Source organism: Solea senegalensis, linkage group LG15 (genome assembly GCF_019176455.1).
Source record: "Solea senegalensis isolate Sse05_10M linkage group LG15, IFAPA_SoseM_1, whole genome shotgun sequence".
NCBI lineage: Eukaryota > Metazoa > Chordata > Actinopteri > Pleuronectiformes > Soleidae > Solea > Solea senegalensis.
In genome coordinates this window covers 3,811,554-3,830,807 of record NC_058035.1, presented here as the reverse complement: position 1 = coordinate 3,830,807, position 19,254 = coordinate 3,811,554, and the positions used below count along the sequence as shown (strand labels likewise).

General features: G+C 39.0%; 1 protein-coding gene across 2 annotated transcripts in view; it reads left to right on the top strand.

Moving 5' to 3' along the window:
- LOC122782231 (receptor-type tyrosine-protein phosphatase epsilon-like) overlaps positions 1–19,254 on the top strand; it is a 32,667-nt gene that overhangs the window by 11,497 nt on the left and 1,916 nt on the right. Inside the window, exons 3-19 of one of the 2 annotated variants that reach the window (XM_044046511.1) lie at positions 4,283–4,354; positions 5,656–5,752; positions 6,140–6,213; positions 6,640–6,776; positions 6,923–7,013; positions 7,193–7,269; positions 7,364–7,400; positions 7,501–7,598; positions 9,940–10,059; positions 12,068–12,231; positions 14,931–15,066; positions 15,229–15,378; positions 16,525–16,618; positions 16,906–16,982; positions 17,143–17,277; positions 17,841–17,966; positions 18,092–18,243. In XM_044046511.1, the coding sequence (XP_043902446.1) occupies positions 4,288–4,354; positions 5,656–5,752; positions 6,140–6,213; positions 6,640–6,776; positions 6,923–7,013; positions 7,193–7,269; positions 7,364–7,400; positions 7,501–7,598; positions 9,940–10,059; positions 12,068–12,231; positions 14,931–15,066; positions 15,229–15,378; positions 16,525–16,618; positions 16,906–16,982; positions 17,143–17,277; positions 17,841–17,966; positions 18,092–18,243 (1,832 nt within the window). In that variant the 5' untranslated portion in view covers positions 4,283–4,287. Of the gene's footprint in view, positions 1–4,282; positions 4,355–5,655; positions 5,753–6,139; positions 6,214–6,290; positions 6,386–6,639; positions 6,777–6,922; positions 7,014–7,192; positions 7,270–7,363; positions 7,401–7,500; positions 7,599–9,939; positions 10,060–12,067; positions 12,232–14,930; positions 15,067–15,228; positions 15,379–16,524; positions 16,619–16,905; positions 16,983–17,142; positions 17,278–17,840; positions 17,967–18,091; positions 18,244–19,254 lie in introns of those variants that run through there. The other variant, XM_044046512.1, reaches the window with a different exon arrangement.

Below are 19,254 nucleotides of genomic sequence, written 5' to 3'. Positions count from 1 at the left end.
TAGCAGCTAATGCTAACAGCTAAAGTCATAATTTTCCTTACTTGTCAGTACAGCAGGGGTTTTAAAACTCAAATGACTGGGAAATGTTTTGTTAGGTCAGTCAAATGAAAAACTTTTTTTAAGGAAAAAGACCAATATTTATAACGATATTTCACACAATTTCAAATAAAAGTTTTTGTTTTGATATTGAATGATAAATAGTTCTCAATATAAATGCATTTATGATGCAAAATGAATCTATAAACATAAATAACTCATTATAACTTGACATTAAGTGGTGGGCCGCATGAAATTGATTGTTTTGACGGTTGGGAAGCACTGATCAACATTTTCAGATTTTTTGGCCGTAATGGATTCATGAAAGAAAACAAAGTGGATGAATACGAGTTTTGTTTTCGATGTCGTTTTAGCTGGAGGTCAGTAAAAAGTTATATTTTTTTCTGATTCTTTTGGATGGTACCTTTTTGTTCTGCAAAGTTTGGTTGGGGAAAAAAAAAAGGCAAATATTGAATTAATAATGAAGATGAGTGAACATGGTGCTGGTTTGCCACAAGGAAGGGAGAGATTTCTCTGGTTGGTGTTTCTATTTTTGATGTGGGTTTTCTCTGAGGCTCGTTTTCAGGTTTCAGGGAAACGTCAAAGTGAAGCAGAACATATTCATTTTCAGGTGCTGTGACTCTTGGGATTTTATGGGCTGTACAGTATATCTCATTGAGTTTTTTTCTCCCTCTCTCCCCACTGAGAGTTTCGAGTTTCTGTAGCCGTATCGTGTTTTATACACAGTCAGGTGCAGAACTTCATCATCTCTGTTCTTAAGCACAAAGATAGCATTGTGTGAGTGGAAGGAGATTTGCTTCAGCGCTCCCAGTTCAAGTGATGCACTATAATTTAATATACTGGGCACATTTGCGTCAAGCAGGTGCTGGTTGGGGTAAGCGCGCCGTTGTTAGTATTTCATTAAACAGAGCAGCAAAGCAGGGATCTGGAGTGAGTGATGTAATCGCTGGTGGCGACGGCAGCGCCAATTATATCGAAGCATCTCTTTCTCATTTAGAAAACCTCTGCAGCGAGCGACTCGTCTTTCATATGGGGGTCAGATGATACCGCGTGCTGATTGACGACATAATATCTAATTATAGTAAATGGCACAAATCGCGGGTCATAATGAGACAGGAGATGAGGGATGTAGACCGTTAAAGAACTAAAAATATGTAAATGTCATAGAAATAAAGTCCCGTCCTGATCCACGTCAGAGATTTTGCGACTATTTCGCTTTTTAAAAATATTTGACCTCCATAAATAATTTGATTGGTGAGTGTCCTGCCTCCCCTGCGCAATACAATGTCGACTATTTCATGACCGCATATGCTGGAGTTGTGATATAAATTCCCTCTGTTGGTCAGAGGGTCACAAAGCAAATACTGTATCAAAAGATAAGGCTCAACTCTATATATTTATTTGCACCAGTTCCTTTTTCCCCTCAGTCGCCCTGGGAAACAGTCAATCTAGATCTGACTATCTGGTTTTTATATATATATATCTATATTTGATGGAGTCATTTACAGAGGCATGGCATTTGGCATATTTTTCATTCCAATTCCATTTTTCCATTTCCTAGATATAGACACGTTCTATACGTTTGCCTGCCAAGAGATGACAGATATGCGGTGGCCTGTGCGGTGACCCATGGGCACAGCACGCCTCTCGGCATTGAGCAGTAGGACGGGTCAGAGTGAGTGAATGTGACTTGCCCAGTGGGTTAGAACACGGAGCAGGTGCTGACACTGTCAGCTTGTTAGCGCCGGACACAGAATGTGCTCCTCCAGCAGCGAGAGGCACATATGCAACATATAGCCTTTGGCTGTTGGACATATGTGCAGGCATGCATATGTGAAAAATGTGTGTGTGTGTGTCTGTTTTCCAGATCACCGTGATCTTGGATCTTGGGTAAAAATGGACTGTAAAATGAAAAGAATAGACAGCAGATTGAAATGTAAATATGTATTATTTTCATATCACGACTTGTAAAAATCAGAAAATTGATGACATTTTAATATACTATGTTTGGTTGTTCCATGTTCTTTGCAAATTAAAATGTTGTGCATACTGAATATCTTCCAGTTACAAAACCTTTGTTGGGAAATGTATAAAGATCTAATTATACAACATTGTTAAAACAACTACAAAAAACTTTCCATATATTAACGTATATTATTAATATATTAATAATATTATCTGTTATTTTTTTTAACAGATTACAGATTAACAGATTTAGATTGGAGCATTACATGTCACCAATAAAACAGCAACTTTAACATATATAAAACATATTTTAATATAAGTCATAAGTAGATGAGTTCAATTGCAGCCTTTATGTTTAGTTTCAAATAACAATTGCGTACACATATCATCAAATTGGTTGCAATATGTAACTTCACCCCTAGGTGCCACTAAATCCTATACATTGGTCCTTTAATGCCGTAATGATGTGATATATCACACATTTACAGAGTGAATATTAAACATTACATAAAATACCACAGATATTAGATATTTGCCCCACATTGTTCAGCTCCATTACACACAAAATAAAATAAAATAAAATAAAGGGAGCATTTGCAAATGTGTTTCTCTGTTCCGTGCAGCAGTGACACCATAAAGACCAACACACACAGCCCCCTAATTTGTTGTTTGAATACAGCTTTATACAATTTTCTTTACGTCAATTTCAGTTTTGAGCATGTTATTAGAGCTCTATTATAAAGCTCTGTTCTCTACAAAGGCTGTGGAAGATATGGCAGTGTGAAACCCCTGGGGTTACTTGCAAGAGATTCTCTCAAAGATCACAAATTGGGCCCCAAGATGACCCATTTCTGGAAGAACTAAATTGACACAATGAATTATTCCATCCAGTCTTGTGGCCTCTATAACGAGACGGGAACTTAGAAGAGAGGATAAATTAGGTTACTCAATATTTGCCTCTCTCATTTATTCCATCAAAGCCATTAAGACAGATCACCCCCCTATTTGCCCAATTTCTTCCGTGATTTCTTACCCTCTCATTCGGAAGACGGGGGGTAAGAAGAAAAGAGGAAATGAAAGTGAGTTTGGAGAAATTGGCGGCTTTATTTTGGAGATAATAAGACGCGAGGATAATGTGTCAGAATCAGTTCAATTCTGGTGCGGGTGAGAGGAAGCTGTCATTGTCCTTTTCTTTGGGAAGACATCGCCGCCGCTTTGCCCCAAATAAATCACCAATCGCTCCCAGCAATTTAATACAAGAGTGGAGTGAGAATGTGCTCTAGAATAAAGTGATGCTGCTGCACCGCAGGGACGCGGGGGGGTCAAAAGGGAAGTAGATGCACTAAAAGCAAATGGAATTGTGCTTTCGTCAGAACATAAAACCTCTATATGCTAAATGTCACATGGTTTAAACCTGCTTGTTGGTCTCAATATAAGATAAAAACCAATCTCATAGTGTCCAATGTATTGAAATACAGCTACAAGAGTTGCATTATATAGTCATTTTGTGTTTATTTTGACAGATATTGCAATTGCAATACGATTCAAAGTAGTTTTCCTATCTTAAATAGAAGTTACATTTAAATTATGATGATTTTAGCCTGTTAACTAATGATTTTTGTTCTCAGAAACCTGATAAATGTTCCTGAACAGCCTTAAAAGATAATTTCTCATTTGGGCGTTCAGAATTTCACCATAACAATCCTCTTTCACTGTAGATATTGCACTTGATGTATTGATTTGTAATGAATTGGCCTCCCCTGACGGGCACCACCACCACTTTGGATCAGCGCAAACATCTTTGTTTTCTCTGGGCAGGATGCTCTGCCCGGCCCAACAGTTTTTCTACATCAAAGTTATCACAGCAACAATGAGACGGCTTCTAACACAAAAAAAAAAACACAGACTTGAGCTCGGTTCCATGGTGAAATCCACACGGTCCACAGGGGACGCGGTTGGTGTCACCTGGGCTTTAAAGCCTCCTCTCCGGTTTGATGTCTGAATAGCAGGTTATTTGATATGCGGCTGCTCTTTCAAGTCTGCCAGACAGGACAAGGCTGCGAGCAGATTTCCCACAAGGACTTTAGCTGCTCAACAGAGAGCGAGACACAGACATCACACTCCAGCCTCATCAAAGATGAGCTCTCCATCCTGTGGCGCTGAGCTTTTCATGTTCGTCTGGCGCCTTCTAGTGGCATCTTTGGAGAATCACACGGACTTTGTGCCTTTTTAAAAGTGTTATGTCTTCCTTTATTTGCAGTGACAATGGTGTTGTTTCTAATCGGGATCTCTATCGCTGTGAATAATTCATCCCATGGGAACCAAACTGCAGGTAACTGTTCTCAACCACTGAAGAGCTGCTTTGATGTATCACGATCAGATGTTAATGCGCGACTTCAACATTTACAAGACGAAAAGGGGGGTTTTCGCACATCAAAAGTAGATTTTATTGGTGTTGAATCACACTCGTAATGACGTTTTACGGGTTTTCATCATACATTCAGAGCTCAGATGTTCAAATCCAGCTTCATCAATGACAATCACATGTCAGATGTGATTCTTGATGACGAGTTCAATTTGGAAAATAATGAAAAACAGTTAATATTAGTTTTAAATGTCTTAATGGGCTAAATTTTGTCAAGAAAATGAACCATTTCTCAAATCTGAGGTTAAAAATCCAAAGTGGTTATCCATGATCGTCTTAAATACCGTGCGGTTTTTTGTTATTGAATTAATAACCCAGCTCTAAGCAACTGAATGAAGCTTCTTATAATTCTGTCACTGAGTCACTTCACTGACTTTGTACTTCTCGCCTACTTTTATTTTATCTGTCATGGTGACTTTGCCGATGAAACAGTGGCTGTTTTTCACACTTCATCGTTTTTGAATTAAACATTTCATTAAATAAAATCATTAAATGTAATTATTGTCTATGAAATGTAAAGTTTGTACCGGAGTAAAGTTAGCTTGGCTTAGCACAAAGACTGGAATTAAAAAGAGCCAGGTTAGCAGTTTTTCTTTATAAGGTCACACACACACACACACACACACGTACAATAGTTTTTATGTGTTAGTGAGGACACATCATTGACATAAAGCCTTTCCTAGCCCCTTACCTTAACCATCACAACTAATTGCCTACCCTTAACCCTCATCCAAACCCAATTCTAACCCTAAAACCAGATCTTAAACCCTGAAAAAGACCTTTAAAAATGTCCCCACAAAGACAGGTTTTACATGTTTTTGGAGGTTAAGGGTTATCCCATTACCAGTTCATGCTTAATACTTACCTTAACCTAATCACAGTTCAAATCTTAGCCCTTAACTTAACCAGTTCATCAGAAATAAAGTGTTCTGCCTCATTAGGACCAGGTTTTGGTCAGTGTTCATGCCAGAAAAGGTCCTAAAGAGGTCACAAACACAGACATGGTAGCTGTCAGAGAGAAATGGCCCAACACATGATCTCCTTTAACCTTTTTCACCTTTGAACAGAGTCAAACTAAATGTTTCCACCTGCTTTAAGTCTCTGTGCTGAGCCAGGCCACATATCTACATGTCTCTATAAGCTGTGGTTTCTTACAACGACTTCTAACTTGGATAAAACTAACTTGATCCCCTTTGTCTTTTATCCAGAAAACCCCACCCACCAGGGCGCTCACGTGTTGCCCTCGACGCTGATCATATCCCTGCTTCTCATCATCATTGTCCTGCTGACAGTCTACTGTCTGAGGTGAATACGTCGGCACGTACGCTGCACTCTCTCACTCTGTCTCACTCTCTTTGTGTGCGCCTGTGTCGGGGTGGGGGCTGGTGTGGGAAACAGGCGGCGAGCAGTGGCCTGTGGGTAAGACAGCTGCACCTCAAGAAAAAGACAGTAGACAAACAAACAAGTGGGCCACAGTCACTCATTCACTGACAAACCTGCTCAGAGGACAACATGAGGAGACACAGCTTCACCTCACTCACATGGTTGATATTTGTTCTCTGCCTGCCTTGCGCTATGTTATTGGATTTTCTTTCCATTTTTTTTTTGCTTTTTCAACAGAGATCTCTGCCCCCTTTTCTGTGTTCCGACGGTTCTGCTTTGTTTACTCCGCTCTCTCTGCCATTACTGCAGGTTCAAAAACCACAGGAAGGCTCTAGTTACCTCGGTGGATAAAAAGATTCCCAATGGCTTCTTGGAAGAACAAGGTACTCAATATAACCACCAGTGCATGAAAATGTAATGCAGTCTTTTACTTTTTATTTCTTTTTTATTTGATTTGTAGATTTACAATCTCCACGGACGTGGAGAGTTTCTGCCATCTGGAGTCCAGGTTGCTGGCTTGCGAGGTTTTGGAAGGTTCTTTAGCTTTCCTAGCACGTAGGGAGCCATATAAACTTTCTCTTCAAGTGAAAAATAAATAAATAAACACAAAGGCCAAATTCTGTTTCATGCCGCAGCAGCAGCAGCAGCAGAACCGTGTTTACGACTCTAGAAATCATTTCTGTCTACCCGGAGAAAGTAGAAATCTTAATGGCCGTCAGGGTTGTTTTCGCAGGTGGCTACGGCGGCTTGTAATGTTCTCCTTTGGGAAACGTTAGCAGGCTGACCGCCATATATCCCTTTAAACACAGGAGAGCAGACAGTGGTCCTTCTCCCCAGATCTCCGTCGCCATCCAAGAGGTACTTCCCAATCCCCCTGGACTCGCTGGAGGAGGAATACCGGATCCGCTCCGCAGACGACGGCAAGCTCTTCAGAGAAGAGTTCAATGTAAGAGTATAGAGTGTGCGTCTAACACTCTTTGTCCTGCAACCGTAGAACAAGAAAATAGTCATAAAAAAGTTATGTTCGTAGGCCGTGTACCCACAGTTTTTATTTTTCCGACCTCACGAGAATTGGCCTCTCTCTCGTTATAGTCGCTGCCGTGTTACTACCACCACGGGTCCTTTGAGGAGGCGAGCAGAGAGCACAACAGAGAGAAAAACAGATACCCAAACATTTTGCCATGTGAGTGAGAATCCATATTCTGCCATAAACAATGTTAATATAACTTTTAGAGCTGCGGTTTTTATTGATCACTAAATCCAAAGGAAAGGTGATGTGGGCTGAAATGAAAAACAAGAGGCAACTTTTTATTTACAGGGTTTTGATCTTGTTGTTTTTTTTTTTTGCTTCTTCTCCTGTAGATGATCATTCACGAGTGGTGCTGAGTCACCTCGATGGGCATCTGTGCTCCGACTACATAAATGCGTCCTACATTGACGTGAGTCGAAGACACGATGGTTGTTTTTTTTTCAATGCAGATCATTATTGGGTTGCCTACAAATTTTAACTGATGGCGCGTTTTGTTCGAACAGGGTTATAAAGAGAAGAACAAATTCATCGCAGCTCAAGGTAAACGTGCATCTCGGCTTGTTTTGGCTCGTGCAGATAACCCTCACTGTTTATGACCATCTGCAGCATGTTTTTAATACCACTTGTGATTGTGTTTCAGGACCGAAACTGGAAACAATTGCCGACTTCTGGAGGATGGTTTGGGAACAGAAGACGTCAACTATAGTGATGCTGACGAATCTGAAAGAAAGAAAGGAGGTTTGTTTGAGAACATTCTCCCTCTGCTACTGCATTCCTCGAATGAAGGCACTTTCTAGCTTTTTCATCACAAGGACTGGACTGTAGGGCGGGTTTAGTAGAGTGGATACTAACAGCTGATAGTAACATTGTAAAGGCATAATTCATCTGTAACCATGTTACAAAATCCATGAAAAATTCAGAAGACGCGGTGGTCATAGCCACAGACCATTCATAAAAGATTTAAGTAATATTCTGGTTTGCAGGGTGAATCCAAGCAGAATAAAGAAATGTATTGAACAGCCACTTGGGGGCGAACAACTGGTTGCAAAAATATCCCTATTTGAATGGAAGTCTATGGGAAAACGATCCTAAATCTAACTTAACTTATGCCAGTAAACATTTTCCTGAGGGGTTAATGTTATCAATTATATATATATATATAACACAATGATACTTACACTTTACTCCTGAAGCCAACTAGGAAAGAAAAATATATTGAACAGCCACTAGGGGCAACTTTGCTGCTTGTAAAAATGAATGAGGGTGAATAATGAATGAATAATGAGGGTCTATGGGAAGTCACCCAATTTTAATGGAAGTCTATGGGAAAACGATGAATTTTCACTTTGCTTATGCCAGTATTTATTTTCCTGAGGAGATTAAATGTTAACAATTGTAGACCATATATATATATATATATATATATATATATATATAAAAACAATGATACTTACACTTTCCTCCTGAAGCCAACCAGGAAAGAAGATTATATTGAACAGCCACTAAGGGGCAACTCTTCTGGTTGCAAAAATGAAAAAACTTGTATAATTATAATGAAGGTCTATGGGAAAAATAGCTTCTGCTTCTTACTTGATTTATGACGTGTTAATGCTCTCAATCACTAGTTTTTCAACAGAACATGTCGGCAGTTTTGTAAAGCAAACCCCGACGTTGTTTCGCAACTGGAAAATGATGTAAACAAGTTTTATTTACGGCCTGTGGTCATAGCGTGGTATTATTGTGTTTGTGAATGACAGTTGCAGTGAGTTTTGTAGGCTTCTCTCCTGGGTTTTCACAGCCTGGCCCCGGGCCCTTTACCTGTCCCCATCCATCCATCCATCCATCCATTCATCCATGAAGGATATGTTATAGAATAAATCTGTGCAATCAATGTGGCTCCAATAGACCATTAGTGGAAACCCAGCGCTCCCCCTTTTGTGTTCTCATGAACCAAAGTCATGGGCATAATTTATTTGACCTCTTTCTCCAACTGAGAATCTATACAAAGTGTCACCCCGACAGATTACGTTAGCATCGCATTAAATTTAGCCTCGAAGGGATGATCAATTGAGAGCTCAACAGCAGGTTTGATAGGGCAGAATACAGGCATCGGGGATCAATGACGGAATAATTGTTGATAAGATCCTGAGAGGCCTGATGATAATTAGTCTGAGAATCTACTTAATGAGGTGAAACGTCGCTGTGAAGAGTATTGACTGACGGAGTCGCACAAACTCGCCGTGATTGCCTTTGAATTGGACTGTGAAAATACACACGTTGCTATAAAATGTACACAACAGAAGCAGCCCCACAATCGCCTCCATAAGTTATAATGATGATGATGATAAGAAAAAAAAAATGTTTGTAGAGGCATAAAAACTGCTGTGGTTGTCGTGTGTCAGAAACAGCTGGTTCACATAGAGTGAAAAATGTAATTATGTCAAAAATAGGATTAAAAATTGGAATCGTTTGGCCCATAAAAAGTCAGAAAATGTTGAAAAAAGGTGTTCTTAAATGTTTTGTTTTGTCCACAAACCAAAATTACTCAGTTTTAATAAACATTTTGTTTTACGGAGCAAAGAAACCAGAAAATATTCACATTTAAGAAGCTGAAAACTTGCTTTAATAATGAAAAAAAAAAACTCAAACTGGTTAATCGGATATGAAAATTGTTAACAATTCATTTAGCAATCGATTAATAGTTGTTTACATTATATACATATAGGCTCAGTGTCAGTACTGGGGAGGTCATACAGGTCAAACTCACTGGATTGATATAAAAAGGAAAACTTCAGAATCAGAGTCTCTTTTATTGCCAATTACATATTAAATCACCATGAATTTGCTTTGGATTATTGGTGCAGAGCAAACACAGCAACAAGGACAGCAACAGAATAAAGATTAAAAGAACTCAGGAATCAAGATCAATGCAGAATTAATTAAGAAAAGCAGTCACCTAACAAGAATTGGCAAAAAGGGGACAATACAAGATAGAATTAAAGCTTAAATACTTACAATATTTACACTATACAACATGAACGTATACACGTATAAACAGTGTTGTTTTCCATCTTTCCAGGACAAATGTTATCAGTATTGGCCGGAGAAAGGCTGCTGGATGTACGGAAATGTCCGGGTGGCAATGGAGGACTCCACTGTGCTGGTGGACTACACCATCAGAAAGTTCTGTGTGCAGTATGTAAGTAAAAAAAAATCATCATTAACGAGAAGAAGATCGATTTTTTGCTTCCAAGTTAAACTTAAAACGTAAATGAACGCACTTATGGACTGACAAAGAAAAACACTTATTTACAGACACATAGCACGTCTCAAAGTGTGCTTACACAACGCGTAAACATTGTATTTATGTATGCTATTATTACGCTTCTATTGAAACAATTATATTGCAATGATTATTATTATTTTTACACCCAGCTTTTTTTGTATTATTGTTTTTAAACACATTACTGTTTGACTTAAACCTCAGCGCGTCAGTGAAAATGTAATTACTGTAATAGTGAACTGTAATAACAAAGAAATATGTATCTAATAATATGACCACCCCCCCAACATTAAAAAACATGTTGCTTTTACTGAGACACATACATGTTGTCTTCAATATAGGTCTGAATGCTATAAACATGTGTTATGATAATAGTTAGATTTTGCTATTAAAAATTAAATGAAAACACAACTGCATGTAGAGATTGTGCAAAAACAGTAATGATCCCCACGGGGGAAGAAGAACATTTTAGTAAACAAACATTATAGTATACAAAATGATAAATAAATGAAAAGCAAGATGTAGTGTATGTAATAAACACAGAGTGAAATTAGGTCTGTGTTTGTGTATTTGAATGTAAACACTGTGGATTGCTCCATATCAGACGCTTACATACACAGGCAGTGTCTGTGTTTCATTTGGTGCGATCTTGACTGCTAAGTTTGCTGTCGTCTCGGAGCGCAGCGCAGCGCAGCATTCTGATTGAAAAAAAAAATCCCTTTATTCCCTCTTCATCTGCAGCCAGAGAAGATCCTCTCTGACTCTGACTCTGACTCTGAGGCTGGAGCTGGAGCTGTAGCACTGCAGTGCAAACTGACAGAGCAGCTGCAGCGTTTATATTCAGCACTGCCAAACGCAGAGGAAGCAAGTGCAGAAACCATAACAAGAGTTTGACAACAAAATGACCCAAAAAAGACTGAATATTATACTTTATTTATACTAAATAATGAAGTATTTTGTATAAGACTTATAGTATAATACTTATACTTATATAATTAGTAATTACTGAAGTATACTACTATACTAAAATCCATCATAGCTATAGACCATTAATAAAACATTGGACATAATCCTCTGTTTTGCAGTGCGAGTCCAAGCTGAATTTACAAAATGTACTGAACAGCCATGGGGGTGGAGGGGGGTGGGGGGTGCAGTGCGGTGCGGCACTGGTTTGCGAAAATAACCCCATTTGAATAGAAAAGTCTATGGGAAAACCATCCTAAATCTCACTTAACTTATGCCAGGAAACATTTTCTTGAGGAGATAAATTGTTATCAATTATACTTAGTATAAGTATGCAAAAATCTATGGGTCTATGGGAAGGTCTATGGGAAACTTCTGCTTCTCACTTGATTTATAACGTCAGAGTGTAAGAATTAGTGAGAATTCAAAAAATAAAACAAATATTATAACAAAACAAAACAGAGGACTCCTCCGCTTCATAAGTATTTAAATGCACAGTTATAGTAAAACATAATGCAAATTAGAAATTTCTTGACTTAAATTCTTACGCCAGGTTCACATAGGAAGCGTGTGCAGCACGGGCCGTCATATACTCTTTATTAAGACACACGTTAGCTGATGACAGCCTCAGTCTCTCTCCTGTGAGTGGAAATAGACTTCTTTTTTCACATATCACAACAAAAATAGTCAGTGAAAATGATCTTTCTTCACAGTTTTAGCATCTACATCTGTCACATGTGTCCTAAACACAACACATTCTGTTCGTGTTTCAAAATAAAAGCACTCCAGCACTCCTCAAACAAAAGGTGCACAGAACTAAGTTGTTGTACACTTCAATTATATCAATTACATATTAATCATAATAACTATAATCATTAACCGTCTTCATCATTTGTCTTTTCAGTCATTAGCGAGGAGAGTGTGAACTCTGTGTGTGTGTGTGTGTGTGTGTGTCTCACAGCAGGGCAGCGACGGTCCCCGAGCTCCACGACTGGTCACTCAGCTCCACTTCACCAGCTGGCCAGACTTCGGGGTGCCGTTCTCGCCCATAGGCATGCTGAAATTCCTCAAGAAGGTCAAGGCTGTCAATCCATCGTATGCTGGACCCGTTGTTGTGCACTGCAGGTGAGCCGTGTAGTATATAAAATATAAATAGTCTGAGTTCACTTCATTTTTTCTGCAGTGTAGCCCGAGTGCAGAACTTTTTTCCTTATGATACTGGCGCTTATTTATTATTTAAGAGGTGGAAACACTTTGGAGATTATAAATATCCTGGTTCGCTGCAAATTCTGTGAGTTATGTTAAAATAACTCTTTATGTCAGAGGCACCTGGTTTCAAATACAATAACATCTTTTTTTTTTATCCACTGAGTGTATGTAAAAGACAAGATTAAACGTTTAATATGGTGACTTTATTGTAAAGTAAAGGTTAAAATGTATATAAATAAGTTAAGCCCTTCTAGAACACACACTATATACAGTACAAGGGATTAGCAGGTATGATACTCACCAGAATAACCTAAAATCTGTTTTTTTGGTGAGTAGATTTTAACATACGGGGAATTTGCTTTGGTATATTGGTACAAAGCACAATAACATAGAAAATATAATACAATAAAGATCACTTGACAAGACTTGGCAAAAGGAAACAATGTAATATAAAATTAAAGCTTAAATACATAAAAATAAGAGCAAAAACCACTATGAACATTGTGCAAATCTCTCATAAATGCTCTACTTAGCACACTGTAGAAATGCAAATAAAAAGCAAGAAACATAAACTTATTTTAACCATAAAAGGGCCAGAAAATGTCCTGTGAGTAAGTGTAAGTTTGCAGTTATTTACAATTTACTGCATGTTAAAATGGTGTATTAACAATTTTAAATGAAGAAAAACTTTGGAAAAAACACAGTAATTGTACACGAACACCAGATTTTGCATGTTCAATCTGAAATTTGAACAGTAAAAAAACATATTTACAATCACTTTTGGTTGAGTCTTTGTCTCAGGGTGCAAAAACAGGCCAAACAATGGAAACTGTGTGCAGACGTTTTGACAAAGACGCTGATTTTGCCGGCTTCCTGCAACAGCGCGAGTGAAATTACCGTAATGACCAGGCGTTGGTTTTGATGTGCAAAGGGTTAAATAATGTTCAAATATGTTTTTAGAAGCATAAAAACATAAACGAAAGACTGATAATAACAGTATTTGTCAGGTTGTAATGTCAGTAATAAAGGAGTAGTACCAAACTACTCCCAGTATACGCAGTAAATATGACATTCTGTACAGTACAGTACGTTTGTCTGGACAATCGATGCACAGCCGAAGAAATCTGCCACCGATTGTGGCAACTGCTGCAACAGGTGCTCGGGGTTGTTGTTGTTCTTGAATGAGGCCCCACTGAAGAGGCTTCAACACCCCACTGTGGAATCCCAGCGCTGCGCGTTCCCACAGGCGTCGTCCGCTCAAATGACTCTTGTAAATCTATTAGGAGTTTGTTTGGGCTTCAGAGGTGAAGCACTTTCACATGTGCTCGCTGCTCCGCGTCCGCGTTCACGATTTTCATATATATTATAATGTGGTTTTGACATCACTGTGGCATCATTTCCTCCATCTGTCAGGAAATTACTTTTGAAGTAAATCATACACAATTATGTTGATGTTAATTCATGGTATGTTTAGTATGAGACGTTGTAAGAAGCAAGTTATTGGCTATACCTGAGAAAAATGGCAAACAAATACATAAAGAATCATTACGGTGCTGAATCTCATGTAACTAGTGCCGAACGCGTTCTGCATATGCTTATTTATGTGTAATAACAATGATAAATCACAAAATAATTCAACGCTGTGTGAAAGGAAGCGTGGAAGCGGCTCTTTTAGCGATATATAACTCCATATCTCCTGCATTTCTTATCCAAACATAAGTCTACACTGCACTGGGGCTCTTATTAAGTCTGTTGAGTGAACCGACAGTTATGTGATGATTAGACAGATCGATAGAAAAAGTCACGTTGTTCAAATCGCATCAGGAATCCTTCACCTCGCACTGGAAGTTTGGCAGATTTAAAAGAAAATGAATTCCTCCAGAATGAAATGTCTCCTCAAAAATCCAAAAATGTTGAGTTTATTGTGCGTCTATACATTTGTGTCGAGAAAAGGCCGGAAAAAAACTGTCAGGAAGGTTTATGTGTTTAATATTACGTGTGATTTATGTTCCGCTCTGAGCCGAGCTGGGCATATTTTCTATGCATGACACAAAAAAAATAAAATAATTTAATCACTTAAATATGAAGAGAATGTGTCAGATACAAGAACATGTAAGACGTAGTGGAAACATGCAGTATAATTCATATTTTAGCCATTTTCAGGTCCCAATAAGAAAACTTACTAAACAAGATACATATGGTTTGAGATAAGTCTATATAAGACTCTATAACAGAAGAACAATTTAAATATTTTAGTGCTGCAATCAACTATTCTCAGTGTGAATGGTTTCTTTGTTACGTGCCAGAAAATATTCACATTTTACGAAACATAATCTTTGAAAAAAGACTCAAATCGGTTGAATCGATTGTCAAAATAGTTGACATTTAATTTATAAATCAATCTTAAATTATTGCTCAAAAAAACCCTGATGCACAACAAAAAATACCTCAAAAGAAAACTCATAATTCATACATTTTACACAATTTTACACAATTTTAAGTTGAAACCTGTAATTTTACAGGTTTTAATTTTAATGGAACACATTTAGTTCTTTAAGTCGGGCTGTTTTGCTTCAGGTCTGACTCCAGACTTTCTGGTTTTGTTGCTGCTGCAGTGCCGGCGTGGGAAGAACCGGGACGTTCATTGTCATTGACAGCATGATCGACATGATGCACACGGACCAGAGGGTGGACGTCTTTGGCTCCGTGAGCAGAATACGACAGCAGCGCTGTCAACTCATCCAGACAGATGTAAGTGCTGACCCCTGCCGACCTGTTGTGCGCCCCCGGACTTGACAGCTCAACTCAAGTCGCGGGCGCACAACGCGAGGCGAGGACGGTGGAAAACAACCTGCGCCTGTGATGCGAAAAGAAGCAGGAAATAAAAACTTCTACTTCCTCCCCTCCCCTCAGATGCAGTACTCCTTCATCTACCAGGCTCTGCTGGAGTACTACCTGTATGGAGACACAGAGCTGGATGTGTGCTCTCTGGAGGGCCATCTGCAGAGGCTTCACAACACCAGGGCCCCTCACGACAGGCTGGGCCTGGAGGAGGAGTTCAGGGTACGGAGACAGAAGCTCACTCTTAAACATTTCAGTCAGTAATGAATTGTCCCCATCGGCCTGCGCCCTGCACGGGTATATTTTCACGGAGAACTTGCCCAGGGTGCTGCTCTTGGCAGCAGTAACATAAATAACAATGCTTTGTATCAACTAAAACTTTATATGGCACCACCATCTGCCATGTAGAATTTATTGTGGCTCGGTGAAAAATTCTCATTTTTGCTGCAAAGAGTCCCTCACAGTTCCCTAAACATGGAATATAATTATTCCCCGTTGCCTCCTCTTTCTCCCCCTGACCGATATGAAGTGTTTTTGTCCTGCATCTCTCGTTTTACTGCCCGTCTTAGAATAACTTGCCCTGCACGGATGTAAATAATGCTTTTCTGATCATGTGGATTATGTAGCGTACAGTACACATCCATATGTACTGTATACCTCCAAGTTTATGGCTCTGGTTACAATTTAACAAAACAACAGAGGGAGAAAAAGAATGAGAAAGAGAGATTTCTATATGAGAAGTGTTAATTTGAACACTTTGGAGCTGGAGCTCTAAGAGTCATATGTTTTGAAATAAGTCCATCTCTAACAAAAGCAGTGTGTGTTGTTTATTTGTTAACTAACAGATCAACAATTTAACTAGTACAAAGTAGGGCTGCGATAAATGATTCTTACCATAATTGATTCATTAAAAGTCAATTATTGTCTTGTTTCGTCAAGAAAATGGCAGAAAATGTTGAACAATGAGACGATGATGTTGTCTAATGTCTTTTTTTGACTTCAATTACTAATGAATGATTGACTTTCTTGATTAATCCAGTAGTTGTTTGATCTATAAGTTGTTGAAAAATGTCTTTTAATGAGTTCTTTGTCAAAAGGAGCAAAGAATCCCAGAAAATATTCACATTTAAAAGCTTGTTTTAATTGTTGTGAAAACATTTTACTAATTATTTACAAAGCTGGCGATTAATTTAGTAGTCGATTAACAATCGATGCTAGTAAAGCTTTTCAAACATACCATACACCATGTTTTTATACTTTTTTTTTTTTATTTCACATGTTTGAAATAAGGAAATGAATCTAGTCACGTCCCGTCATCCAATCCACCTCGTGTTTTTCTTCTCTCTCTCTCTGCCTCTCCATCATCAGAAGCTGACCAACGTCCGCATAATGAAGGAGAACATGAGGACTGGGAACCTCCCCGCCAACATGAAGAAGAACCGTGTGCTTCAAATCATTCCGTGTAAGGATCACTCCGATACGCCCGAACACTTCCATAATACATCACATCCCGCTCACATCAAAGTCCTATCACACTGCTGGTGATTTCGCAGACGACGTACACAGATCTCCACCTAATCAGCCCGTGTCCATGTGATCAATGACATTTAAATTGGCTTCACATCTCGACTTAAAGTTGGAGTTTGAGGAGAGGAAAGTTTCAATTTGCAGCCTCTTTAAACTTGTGTTTTTATTAGGGATCACTTGTGAAAAGTTTCCCTTTTTTTTGTTTGTTTGTCTTTTCCGCAGATGATTTCAACCGAGTAATACTGTCAGTGAAGAGAGGACAGGAGTTCACCGACTACATCAATGCCTCCTTTATTGATGTAAGCAACCCCCACACGACCTCCTGCATAGATTTCCCATAGAAGTATATATATATATATATATATAAAAAAAGGCTTATTGTTTCCTTTACAAACAATGCAAAAATGTGATGTTTTGCTGCACTCTCAAGTATTGTTTACTGGATGATCTGCCCTCCAGGGCTACAGGCAGAAGGACTATTTTATCGCAACCCAGGGCCCGCTGTCTCACACAGTGGAGGACTTCTGGAGGATGGTGTGGGAGTGGAGGTGCCACTCAATCGTTATGCTCACCGAGCTCAAAGAGCGGGAGCAGGTACAGTATAGGGCACACTTTTTTTTTTGCTGCGTTTTGTGGTACAGTTTATTTTATTTTTCTTCTCTTGCTCTTCTTCACGTGCTTTCTTTGCCCTTTTTTTTTTTTAATTGCACCGCGTTGTTGTTGTTGTTGCCGTATAATGACTTATTTATGTCGGCACCTCCTCGAGTGGGGGGGGGACACTGCACATTAATGAACGTCAACGTAACGTGCAGCCAGATGATTGGCTGATTTACATCTGTTGTCCCAAGGCAGGTTGAAGGAAACAGATAAAATACACAAGTACATACACTAAAAAATTGATAATAAAAAAAAAAAACAATATGTGATGTTGCAGGCAAATCAGGATGTTGGGAAGTGCTGATTCTAATGCAATAGAGTAATTACACATTTTACCCCACTTAATTTACATATTCCCCTTTTGTATAAAGCCTCAAAATTCACTCTTGATATGTAAACAGATATTGTCGTGGTCTAGATTAGATTAAAAAAAGAAATTAGGTTATACATATTTTCAAGTCAACCCTAATTGTTGTTTTCCATGTGATCCTGCCGACCAGGAAAAGTGCTTCCAGTACTGGCCATCAGAGGGCAGTATAACATTTGGAGATTATACTGTGGAGCTGACGGCCGATACGCAGTGTGAGACCTTCACTCTCAAAGACATGGTGCTCACCTGCAGACCAGTGCGTAAACCATCTGAAACCCTAACACATCGCATTCATTCTGAATTAATACTCTGTGTTTTCCCCGACACTTAAAATGTAATTAAATTCCACCGGTGTCAACTGTAAGTTCTCCATCTCACCAGGAGAAGCAGTCACAACATGTCCGGCACTTCCACTTCCACGGATGGCCTGAGATCGGAATACCAGCTGAGGGAAGAGGAATGATTGACATTATTGCCGCTGTGCAGAGGCAGCAGCAGCAGTCTGGAAACCGTCCCATAATTGTGCACTGCAGGTGAGGACCTTCAGTTTGACACTGCTGCAGATGGACAAGACAGAGAGTGTGTTTGTTTTTAACCACTCGGACACTTTTTCATTCTCACTGGCCTTAAAAGATACAGTATGTAACATTCCGGCATTAAAATAGGGAAAAACAATGAGGCTTTTGGTGTTTACATTAGATATTTACTTTTTCCAACACTGTATCTCTGTTCAGAGTAATGGATGATGTCATTTGGCTCACATTTTAATGCTTTATTTATCTCTGCTTTAACAAATAAAAAAAACAGATGAAACGTTAGCATGAAGAAGGAAATATTCTACTAGTTTTTAAAAAAATAATTTATATATATTTGTAACTGAAGCCTTGTTTATACTGACGCAAGACCTTGATGCAGAGTCACCATGTGCCACTGCCAATATAGAGCTTTAACATTAAAATACATTCAGTATACCTATTTTTTTAAAAACCAGACGTCAAATTAACGTGGGCCACGTGGGCAATAACAACATTTGTGACAGTATTTCACATCATTTCAAAATAAAAGTCTCTGTTTTGGTGGCGATCAATGCATAGTTTATGTTTAAAAAACAAATATGTACTGGAGTTTGAGACCTGTGCTGTAAACCCTGTGTTTCAAGTGCAGTAAAAGGCGCGTGTGACAGATGTGGGACGTCTCTGTGTCACAGTGTTTGATGCAGCAGCTTCAGTGTGACTCGGCCGCTGTGTGATGTTGTGCATCACTTTATCGTGACTCCTGTTTTTTTACTGTGCTGCACGAGTAGTTTGAAAAATTCATCGTTTAGCTGCGCTTTTATAGGCCGGACAGAGTGACCGCTCTGAAGCAAGACGCTGAACGTTCTCCCTGCAAACCCAATAATACACTTCCCATGATTCCACGCTGCCCCCCCCCGACGTCATCACGCGCCGTCTTTTGTCATTTCTTTGAGACCCCTATGGGCAGAAATGACACACTGTGCAATAAACGCTGGATTGCCGTCATCTTGCGTTGCGATAGTGGAGGTG